The following is a 12,432-nucleotide window of genomic DNA, read 5'->3' as shown; positions in this document are numbered from 1 at the left end:
AAAATTCCAAAATATTTACAATTTTTTGGGACACTTATCTTCTGCTTAAAGTAGACATTATTCTTAGAGAACTGAATTTCTATTTTAGGTAGTCAAGAGACATTAGCTACCCTCTAGAATTTTCATACAAAAAAGCTTTATGATTGTGATGAAATGGTCTCGCACTTTTCTTCTGTATTAAGAGCCATTTCATGTGTAGTTTTCGCATTTATTCATGCTGAGTTTGAAATATGCGTTATATGTTTAGCATTATTATACTGCTTATGCATACAGTACATGTGATTGTGTTTCGTATATTTCATAATTCCAAATTTTCAGAAGGCATATGAATGTATTTTGGGGTGGTACGGTATACACAAACGCTACTAGTTTCACTATGCCTAGATTTGTAAATATGGACATAGTCTACGTGGAGTGGGTGTGATGTATTTCTATAGGTACTGTATCGATCCCCCTATTCCTGACCCTGGTTTGGTTAATAATTAGCTAGCAGCCATCCAACGGTGCAAAAACCGTTATCTGATTAAGCCACACCACGGCACAGAAGCGCGTTATCTGATTAGGTCATAACGCATGCCATCTAATTAGGCAAGCGATATTCCTCCAGCCCCTGATAAGGCATACGGAGTTCTCAAAACAAATCAAACCTACAGCGACCTGGGAAATTCCCGTAGCCATTGTTTTGATTTCACCGAGAACTTCAGTAAAAGAATGTGCGAACGAACCCGTTCGTATGACATCCTTATTGACATATATATGTCCATCCTTACGTCAATCTCGGCACCTTTCAGGTATAAATATTACCGACATTGCCTTAAGCAAACACACGCGGTGGTGACGAGATTGGAGCAGCGAGACTTGCCGAGGAGCCCAGCAGAGAGCGAAGCCCACAGGCGCTGCCCCGCCTTCCTGACGCGCTGAGAACGAGATGCTGCCTTTCTCCTGCCGATAAATCCAGCTCCGGCGCTTCCAAGCAGCCCTCGCAGGCAGCTGGAATATCAAGACCTGGGATAAGAGATACCAGCCCTCCACCATTCTAGATCTCAGGTACAGAACTGAATAACCCCTTGCAGAGAATTCTTGAGTCAGTCCCTTGGCAAAACAAACTTAACTTAAACTGCTACTTATCTACTCCCGCCCACGTATTAGGCTTAGGTCAGGTACCCTGGGGTAGGCGTGGTTAGAAGCACCAGTTGAGTACGATTAGTCAAATGTATATATGTATGTATCTATTTTATCCATTTTAAAGTATCATATGGCTCAGAAACCATATCAATGCTTTTTCAGTATTATTTTATAATTCTGTCTTTACTGTATGCACTTTACTTAACTATAAGTATTGCAATAATAGCGATTCATTTCTCTTGTACGAGAAAAGAGACTGATCAATAAATACCATCTTTTATTGAACACGCCCGTCTCTTCCTTTTCTCTACAATCTGGTGAAACTAAGAATGCACTGAACTGACTGAGTACAATAAGTTGTCTTTTGTTTTCACACAACTCTAGAGATACACTCTTGATTAGGGGAGAGCAAAGCTGTCATGTTCTATGGTTGTCAGAAACTAAATCCCTTCTTGTCTATCCAGGGAGGTTAAAATCCTCCTTGCCTATTCGAGAAAGTTTCTAGTGAACTCTGAGCTAGCTGGCAAACACAAAACTTTAAGTCTAATATCGTCAGTAGAAGACCTAGTTAACCTCCGTCCTAGGTCTATACTATTGAAGATATTATTCCAATGCGCAGAGCCTATTGGGATGATAGGAACTACACTACAACATAGGGTACGATTTACCTAGTTTTCAAAAGGAGGCTACTCCACAGTCCTGAACACTCACACTCTTTCTAAGGAACTGCACACTATTTTTTTTATATCTCCTATAAATGTGTCAGCAATCATGTAATCAGGCCTACCCAGTTCTAATTTAGGAAAAAGTCTTGAGGTTCTCTTCCTCCAAGGTACTTTATTTGAGTCAATTAAGCAAACTAAAGGGCTAAATAAGTGTACAACACAGAAATGCAGCATTATGTGCAGACTGGTCACACTTAAGAGGTTAAGAATATTTTGCTAACAATTTCCAAATAACTTCAGCTGTATTATTTACCATTATTGTTTGTGTATTCGGATGTGTGAAGTTTTTCTTATGTAAACATACTCCCATGTATTTCCAAATTATTGGCTTACCCATAGTTCATGGAGCTTTCCATTTTTACCATTCTCACGTACTGTTGTAATATTCGCTTCTGTGAGCAATAGTAGGTGCTTTATGATATCAAACATTTTGGATGTGAGTATATAACTTCCTTATCCTTTAGTAGTGAGTAAAGCAACATAATTAACACTTTCCTCAAAAAATGCTTCTGAAAGTCCTGGTTTTCATGTGTAAGCCCACCTTGGGAAAAATCTGTGCAGCTGTTGTTTTTTGCATTTTCTCCAGGAATACAGGAAGTTCATGAGAAAAAGTATAAAAAGTCAACAGCAGTAATACTTCTCAGGATTGCTACATTGCACTCATAGCAGACCACTGCATTTTGCAACTAAGTTAAGTAAACCCAAAAGAAAGTAAGACACAAACACTGTTCAAACAATAATCATACCTGTCCTTTTCAAGTTCACTTGGAATGAAAGATCCAGGCTCCTGTTTCCGCCATTGATCAACCATTTTTATACTACTATTCAAAAAATCAATTATGATGATTTCGTTGAAGAATTCACAGGCTGGTAAAAGTGAAGAAAGTACGAAAGATCCACCATACTTGATCAGGATATCCCCTTTCACGTTACCTGATTAAAAGCAAAACACAACAGATTGAATATGTTGCCTTTTTGTCTTTAATATTTAGTTTATAGGAGCGCTTTTAATGTGACCACGGCTAGAATAATATCCTTGAATGCACGCATAGTAGGTACCAAGGTCAATGCTTCAATCAAATAAAATGGAACAAAACAAAATTAATTTTAAACTTTGGCTTTCATTCAAGGATTTTGGAAATACTCATATATGCCAATACACCTGATCCGGACGGTATACTCCTGATTTTTTAAACAAAAAATAGCTTTATTTCAGGTGTTTCCTGCATAAAACTGCTTTTGTCTCAATATAAGCTAAATGAAAAAATACAATCCATGAAATATTTTCAAATCAACCACTTTCTTGTTTGAAAATATTGGCATGCATGAATACTTAATTCTGTCAATGTATTTATTTATTAATTTCTGGATCTTGTGAAAATACAGCGCGCCATGAAGGGTATATTCTCATCTCCACTGCCATCTTTATAAGGATTTAAGCTCAGGATAACATCAATGTGCATATTTTAAAACAGTCATTGGAATGTAACTTGTGACTTCATGTTCATAACACTGTCATAGAGTGCTGTAATCTATGCTACAACTGAGGGTTTATATGGGCTATGTTGGTATTCTAATTCTGTTTTTTTGGCGCTGATATTTGCTTTTAAAGGTAGCTAATGAGTAATCATTAAAAGTTGTTATACATCATGCTAGTGTCTGTGCTGTGGTTATGTCTCAGACCAATGGCCAAATAGTACATAATCTCTATTTACCCAGCATCCAGCAAAATAGTACATAATTTCTGCTATTTAGCCAGAGGCCAGCAAAGTATCTGAAGCTTCACTTTTTATGTGGCACAGGCTAAAAAGTATAAATCACGTACGATTTGTTCAGTTTCCAGATTATTAGATTGAAGGAGGTCACAAATTAGGTAGACATGGAGAGAAAAGGGACTCCATGAAATTTCAGAATGTCCAAAGCATTTGAAAGTTAATACATATATAATTGTACGAAAGTATGTACAAAGGTATGTGCATGAATTAAGGTACGTGTTTTACAGATGAAAGAACAGTAAAATTAATTTTGAATAAAAACATTTTAAAATAAGAAATGTGCAAATCAAACTTCTGTTTTCAAAGGTTTAGGCTATTGCACACAAATACTTTGGGATGCAGTACAAGAGTATTCAACTTTAGGCAAAGAATATTGAGTATGGTTTTAAAGCATGTTACATAAATGTTGTCTTCACTTATGTGAATACAGTGTTTTTAAACCCTTTTGGTGCGTCGCACATCCATTGGCCGTCACCAGGGTGGCCCTCCTTTAAACCTCAAGCACTGGAGATTGTTTAAAAACAAATTCCCCATGGGAGACAGAGAAGGCTTTCTGCGTCAATCCCCCGTCCCCCCCTCCCTCCCATCTATGACGTTAGCGTGCCGCGAGACGCTCTGATGTCACTGATTTCCCCACCAGAGCCAAGGACAGCCTCAGGTAAGGCTGCGCACAACTCTGATGGGGAAATCAGGCCGCAGCTTTCAAGGAGGCCTCATTTGAAAGGGGAGAGTCTCCCCTTTCAAACACAGCCTTTCTGTGGTCGACCCCCAGTCGGGGCAATTTTTTCATAGCTGTGTGCTTTCCGTGGGGGCCACAATCTGACCCTATTGAAGCCATAGCTATAAAAAAAAATAGAGACGTATATATATATATATATATATATATATATATATATATATATATATATATATATATATATATATTACCTACTGGCGGTCGCCAGTAGGTATATATAGTTAGGATTTTTTCCCTATGGGATTTTTGAAAATTCTATGTCTAATAACTTTGGCGTTTGTGGACGGAATTGGCTGAAATTTTCAGGAAAATGGCACATTTTGTTTCTGAGCAGCCCCTGAAAATTTTGGGGGGGTTCGTCAAGGGGGGGCCGAGAAAAAAGGGGGGTCCCAAAACACGTTTTTCCCATGTTAATTTCCATAGGGCGGTTGGCCTCACTTTTAGCCCGAACGGCTGAATGGATTTGCACGAAACTTGGCAAAATTGTAGGGACTGGTAGCCCGATGTGCCTTTTGTAGGTCTCAATATATGTGCTCCAGTGGATTTTGAGAAATTAACGTTTAAAAAAAGATATATATCTGTAACAGCGGACCGGGCAGCGCCCCAGGACGCGTACTTTTCGCGCAACGGAGCTTTGTGAAGCGAAGCTGATTGGTTCTCCGGCGTCTGTCAACATTCCAAACAGTCCGTAGCGGCCGCCATCTTGTCTCTCGGTAGGATCGAGAGACAAGAGGAGGCCAAAGCGAAGGGGCAAATGACCATAAGGGGGCATAGTACATTGTCGCTGACCCCCTAGGTTTGATGTGGAGGTTTTAAAAGGGCCCCGCGGGGCAAAAAAAAATAAAAATAATAATAATCGAACAGCTGAATGGATTTGCACGAAACTTGGCAAAATTGTAGGGACTGGTAGCCCGATGTGCCTTTGCTAGATCTCAATATATGTGCTCCAGTGGATTTTGAGAAATTAACGTTCAAAAAAAGATATATATCTGTAACAGCGCACCGCTTCGCGTACTTTTCGCGTTACGGAGCTTTGCGAAGCGAAGCTGATTGGCTCTCCGGTGTCTGTAAACATTCCAAACAGTCCGTAGCGGCCGCCATCTTGTCTCTCGGTAGGATCGAACAGCTGAATGGATTTGCACGAAACTTGGCAAAATTGTAGGGACTGGTAGCCCGATGTGCCTTTGCTAGGTCTCAATATATGTGCTTCAGTGCATTTTGAGAAATTGACGTTCAAAAACAAGATATATATCTGTAACAGCGCTCCGCTTCGCGGAGATAAAATTATATGTGTATTACCTAGCTGTTGCTAACACCAGTTAGCGACGGCTAGTAGAAGATAGCGACCATCTTGGGCCCCACTTTGCATGTGAGTGATATTTATCACTAATGACATGCAAAGTGGGCATGCCAAGATGTTAGCGACTGGAAACAGTCGCTAACATCGCTATCTCCTGTTATCAACTTTTGGAAATATTCGAGATAAGCGCGAATATCTCCAAAAGCTACCACCTGCCCTGAGCAGTTCTTAGCCATGTTATCCAATGGGAGGTGGATAACATGGCTAAGAGCATTAGCTCGGTAATGCATGAATATCGCTGAGTTTTCAGCGATATTAATGCATTGCGGTCGTTTTTTATCGTATTTCCGATAAACCTTGATAATAGCAAGGTTTATCTGCGATAATTTCTGACGGTAAAAAAATCGTTGCTAAGCATCGTTAGGGATAAATATCGCTTAACTTTGGTAATATGCCCCAACGTCTGTTAACGTTCGATTCGAAGGAAATCAGGAAGTGTTGAAAAACATTGTCTGCGCCATCTTGTCTTTTTTCAAATGCCACACTTTTGTCGTGCACGGCAGCCATTTTAGATGCCTTTACCAGACCCACTCTGTGCACGCTGTCGATCCTTAGCATAGCTTCCCACCCTCGCAAGCATCTCCCCCCGGCAGTGGTCACCCCCGCTCTCTGTCTTATGCATGGGTAATAAACCTCCCCCCATCTGCGCTGCTCTTCCCTGAGAATCACACCCTGTGCCCGCCCGACACCTCCCTTTCGCCCTATTCACTACCGCACCCTCTGACACTCCTTTTCCTCTGTGTCCGATTGTCCAGGCTGGTCCTAGGGTATCAGCTAGCCCTGCAGATGTAGTTTATGGCCACAGCTGTAAAGAATCACCCCTCTTCAAAGGAGTTATAGTAGATCAAGGCCCACACTCGATGAGATCCGTCACAGCAGAATCGTTGCTATTATCTGAAAACCATCCTGTATTGTGATTGGGGAGGGGACCGAGCCTGAAGCGGAAGATTCCAGGGATGACTCTTTGTACATCAAAGTTTTTACAATTATGTGTCACATTAAAAATATATAGCACTCCGACAAAGTAGTAAGATTATAAAACTTTAATAATTTATAAATATATACAAGAAAACAAAAATAGTAATAACATATAAACATTTTTAGGGAAAAACAACGAAGTAGCGGTCGGCTGTGCGAATAGTCCCAACGCAGCACAACGTCCAGATTTCCGGCGTGGGGCATCGCGGGGGGTGGGTCATCAGTAGCAAACTGTTGTGCGAATAGTTCCAAGGCAGCAGAACGCGCTGAAATCTAGATGACACGAAAGTGATGTCTAGTAAGTTGCCACCCAGCAAATAACGGCATGGGGCGTCGCGGGGGGTGGGTCATCAGTAGCAAACTGTTGCGCGAATAGTTCCAAGGCAGCAGAACGATGGCACCAAGGTGATGTCCAGTAAGTTGCCGCACTGGTTTTGGTATCCTACAATGCTGCTCCGAATAACGGCGTGGGGCGCCCCGGGGGAGGCGGCGTGAACGGGCCTCTCCAGGTGGAGTGTCATCTGTTGTAGTGGGGCGCCCCTTTACCGTTTCAGTTGCCATTCCGTCCGTTTTTGGTCCACTGTGTCAAAAGCCGCAATTCAGCTGAGTTGCGCCCACTCTTGCGGTGCAGCGATAGGCGGCTGTCACAGGACTCTCAAAATGGCGGCAGGCTGTTTCCTTTTTGGGCCTGGTCCACTGAAATGGCCCTGGGACACCTTGGAAATCGGACGCTTGTCTGCTAGGTCTTGGACCCCATTCTCGAAAGCGTCCCCTCCGCCTTGAGAATTCATCAAAAGTTTTGGGGGCTCCGACTCCTGCAGGCTTCTGGTGGGGAGCGGCTGCCATGATTGCTCGCGGAATGACCACGACTGAGCTACGAGATGGTGGTGCTCTCATGCTGACGCCAGCTTCAGTCTGAAACATCCAGAAACAAGGTGGGGCTTTCATCGTTTGGGAAAAAAAAAAATTTCATCCAATGAAAAGTGTTGTTTTTAGGTCACATGATCAAGCCTTGCATCATTAGGAAACCAAAAGTAAAATGAACCAATGAAAAGTTTTATAAACAAGTCACATGACCTGTTATGCGGCATAGGGTGTAAAATGCGGAGAAAATACGTTGGCACGTGAGGCGGCGTCAGTAGCGGACCGATGTGCGAATAGGCCGAAGGCAATACAACGCGCCAAGATCCGGATGGCACCGAGGTGGTGTCATAGTTGAGAGTTCTGAGCAGCGGTTGTAACACTGTCTGAAGCTTATTTGCAGCTGCCTAGTAAGGTGTACTGGTGTGGCCATCCTACAATGCTGAAAGTCGGCGTGGGGCGCCCCGTTGGCCTGTGAGTTTGCGTCAGTAGCGGACCGATGTGCGAATAGGCCGAAGGCAGCACAACGCGCCAACATCCGGATGGCACCGAGGTGGTGTCTAGTAAGTTGCCGCACTGGTGTGGCCATCCTACAATGCTGAAAGTCGGCGTGGGGCGCCCCGTTGGCCTGTGAGATGGCGTCAGTAGCGGACCGATGTGTGAATGGGGCCGAAGGCAGCGCAACAATATTTTCGGAATAGAAGACACCACTAGGCGCTGAGATGCCAAGATCCGGATGGCACCGAGGTGGTGTGTAGCAAGTTGCCGCACTGGTGTGGCCATCCTACAATGCTGAAAGTCGGCGTGGGGCGCCCCGTTGGCCTGTGAGTTTGCGTCAGTAGCGGACCGATGTGCGAATAGGCCGAAGGCAGCACAACGCGCCAAGATCCGGATGGCACCGAGGTGGTGTCTAGTAAGTTGTCGCACTTCTGTGGCCATCCTACAATGTTGAAAGTCGGCGTGGGGCGCCCCGTTGGCCTGTGAGATGGCGTCAGTAGCGGACCGATGTGCGAATGGGGCCAAAGGCAGCGCAACAATATTTTCTGATTTGAAGACACCACAAGGCGCTGAGATGCCAAGATCCGGATGGCACCGAGGTGGTGTCTAGCAAGTTGTGGCACTGGTGTGGCCATCGTACAATAGTAAAAGTCGGCGTGGGGCGCCCTGTTGGCCTGTGAGATGGTGTCAGTAGCGGACTGATGTGTGAATGGGGCCAAAGGCAGCGCAACAATATTTTCTACAATATTTTCGGAGTAGAAGACACCACAAGGCGCTGAGATGCCAAGATCCGGATGGCACCGAGGTGATGTCTAAGTTGCGGACCGATGTGCGAATGGGGCCAAAGGCAGCGCAACAATATTTTCTGAAGAGAATACACCACAAGGCGCTGAGATGCCAAGATCCGGATGGCACCGAGGTGATGTCTAAGTTGCGGACCGATGTGCGAATGGGGCCAAAGGTAGCGTAACAAGATTTTCTGTATGGAAGATACCACTAGGCGTTGAGATGCCAAGATTCGGATGGCACCGAGGTGATGTCTAGCAAGTTGTGCCACTGGTGTGGCCATCGTACAATGGTAAAAGTCGGCGTGGGGCGCCCTATTGGCCTGTGAGATGGTGTCAGTAGCGGACTGATGTGCGAATGGGGCCAAAGGCAGCGCAACAATATTTTCTGACTGACACCACAAGGCGCTGAGATGCCAAGATCCGGATGGCACCGAGGTGATGTCTAAGTTGCGGACTGATGTGCGAATGGGGCCAAAGGCAGCGTAACAATATTTTCTGTATGGAAGATACCACTAGGCGTTGAGATGCCAAGATTCGGATGGCACCGAGGTGATGTCTAGCAAGTTGGTGTGGTCATCCTACAATGCTGAAACTCGGCGTGGGTCACCCCATTAGCCTGTGAGATGGTGTCAGTAGCGGACCGATGTGCGAATAGGCCGAAGGCAGCACAACGCGCCAAGATCCGGATGTCACCGTGGTGGTTTCATAGTTGAGAGGCACTTCATCTGCAGTGGGGCGCCGAGATCCGGATGGCACCGAGGTGATGTCTAGCAAGTTGCTGTACTGGTGTGGTCATCCTACAATGCTGAAATGTAGTGGGGCGCCCATTTACCGTTTCAGTTGCCATTCAGCTGAGTTTCGGCTGCTCTTGATGCTACAGCGACAGGCGGCTGCAAGAGGACTCTCAAAATGGCGGCCTGTTCTTTGGATTTGGGCCTGGTCCACTAAAATGGCCCTGGGACACCTTAGAACTCGGACGCTCGATTTTTTTTTCCTTTCCTGTACATGCAAAAAAAGGTAAATGCCCGGTATGTTACACGCTTCATCTGCCACGATGAACTCTCCAGAGGAACCGAAAAAAAATATAGTTGTGGTAACTATACCATGCATCGTCATATGGAGAGGTGGCACCAATTAATTATAGTGCTGCATAAAAGAGAGATTTGGAGGAGAACCCCTGACCTGCTAGTACATTCATCAAAGAAGTGGCACTGAGAGCTTCAGAGGCAAGGGAAACGGTCCCAAATATTTAGAAGAACTTTGGAAAGATTAAAATGACATGTTTAGATTGTGGTAAATTAATTTCATGTGGACAGATGAGTGTTACTCTAATAAATACAGCATATGAACATCATCATAGTCGATGGTTGGTAGAGACATTTTGACTATATCCTGGACCTGCCCGTCCTCGCCCAAAATGGCGCCGGAATAAATGGGACTCGTAACTCCTTGTTGTGTACTGGTTGCAGAACCTTGAAATCACGAGATACGTATGCAGTTTTGAAGCACATGGCGGGCGGGGACGAGAATTGATTGAATATTTCGACATCCCTATTGATATTAAGTTCTGATGTGTTATTGATTACTGTACTGTTGAAAATTCGAATTAACGTCACCCATGGTACTTGCCCGCAAATGTATATCTAGATAATTTTATTGTAACTGGCCCTGTCGTATTTTAAGTATAAAATGTACGTCCACCGATTCCGTAACTGTTAGACACCTTAGTTCTTGCAACCTAATGGCCCGCCCGTTACGTTCCTCTACAGTGTAAATGTCTATTCATCATATACGATTACAGTTTGCTCCGTGGCAGGCCCACGTGGTTATAGGCTCGTATTTGTATAATGAAATTTTCACAATAAAGGTTTTTAAAAGAAAACATGGTAGTAGTATATACATTGGTAAAGTTTTTAATAATAGTCACTGTTTTAGAATCATTAAAAGGCAAGTGAAATAAAGCAGACCAATTACATGAAGGGTAAAAGGTATAATACGAAGGAACGCAGTAAAGATAAATGGTCAAGGGCTGTTGTGTTTTCTATTCCTGCAACATAAAGTGATCGATAAGAATCTCATATTCAGGCGTATCGGCGACTAAGACAGCAGGTCGACCCTCTTTTGCTCAACGGCTCCGTCATGGGACGAAGAAACGCTCTTTTTCTCGAAAAAAGAATATATTTTACTTGCAGGACAGTTGTAAAATTTCCGGGAAAGTACATTAGCCTGGAACATTATAACATATATTTAAGAAAAAATAATGTTCGGAAGTAATTAAAAGCGTAATTTTTAGGTGATATGACCAAGGCTTTCATCATTAGAATAAGAAAAGTAAAATGAACCAATGAAAAGTTTTATTAACAAGTCACATGACTTGTTATGCTTACGTTACGCGCTGCGCGCCCCGGATGACTTCCGGATGCGCTAACGCAGCGCGTCATATGACGCATTACGCGACAACGCAGGTCCAGAATATAGTCAAAATGTCTCCACCAACCAGCGGTCGAAACACAACCCCTTTCAGCAGGCTAAATAGTTCTGTTAAATGACAACAGAAGGGACAGGCAACAAGAACCATCAGTCAAAGAGGGGAGGGCTAGTTCTCTACCGGGTTACATTGGGGAGCTACCGGAACTGATCGAATTGGTAGTCTACAGTGTTTCTGGATGTTTCAGACTGAAGCTGGGGTTAGCATGAGAGCACCACCATTTCGTAGCTCCGTTGTGGCCATTCCGCAACCAATCATGGCAGCCGCTCTTTATCGTTATTTTGGGCGGGGTGGGTGGCGGAGCCGAGCTGTTTTGCAGCCATCATTGTGTGGAGTTCAGTTCATCTCACTAGTTTTGTATTTGTCATGAGGGGTTGTTCCTAATGTTTCTATTTTAGCGAGGTCAAAAAGAGATCCCATTAGTGGCCTACTGATTTTACTCGATTCCTTTTCTTTTTTTTTACACGATTTTTCGTTATCTGCAAAGACTAAACAGAGTATTGCGACTCTGTGTTTGTTTGTAAATAGAGAATGAACCAAAGAGAACTAATTCTAAAACAGTAAATACTTGGATAACAATCAATCAAATGGAGAGAGAAGCAGGCACGACGGATTACAACGGGGGCAAAGGCCTGCGTTAACTACCTTTCACTATCTGCAAAGAGAGAGTACTCCTAATAGAAATGAGGGGGGGGGGGCACCATTCAAAGCAGATCAGTGTGCATAAACACGAAAATGTTTTCACTTACCACGTACTTGACATTCGACAGCTTATGATATTTGCTATTAAAAAACCATTGAAATTCACTGAAAAAACCATAGGTTATAGACCATATATAGTTAGGAATTAGCATTTACAAAACCTTGAAAATTCACTGAAAAAACCATAGGTTATAGACCATATATAGTTAGGAATTAGCATTTACAAAACCTTATTTTACTCACACAAAACCATTGAAATTCCATATATAGTTAGTTGCACTAACTATATATCGCGCACCCGCAATCCACTGCTGATGATGTCACATATTACATCATTCATGACATGGTCAGTGACATCACTGATGACATCACTGATGACATCTCAAATGACATCAC

At 43.5% G+C, this 12,432-nt stretch overlaps 1 protein-coding gene across 1 annotated transcript in view; it reads right to left on the bottom strand.

The window, feature by feature from the left end:
* Window positions 1–12,432, bottom strand: part of LOC144823639 (nicotinamide N-methyltransferase-like) — a 76,806-nt gene that overhangs the window by 35,649 nt on the left and 28,725 nt on the right. Inside the window, exon 2 of the mRNA XM_078682326.1 lies at window positions 2,597–2,783. Coding sequence (XP_078538452.1) covers window positions 2,597–2,783 — 187 coding nt within the window. The remainder of the gene's footprint in view (window positions 1–2,596; window positions 2,784–12,432) is intronic.

The sequence above is a fragment of the Lissotriton helveticus genome, chromosome 3_1 (genome assembly GCF_964261635.1).
Source record: "Lissotriton helveticus chromosome 3_1, aLisHel1.1, whole genome shotgun sequence".
Lineage (NCBI taxonomy): Eukaryota > Metazoa > Chordata > Amphibia > Caudata > Salamandridae > Lissotriton > Lissotriton helveticus.
This window is presented reverse-complemented; position numbering and strand designations above follow the sequence as displayed.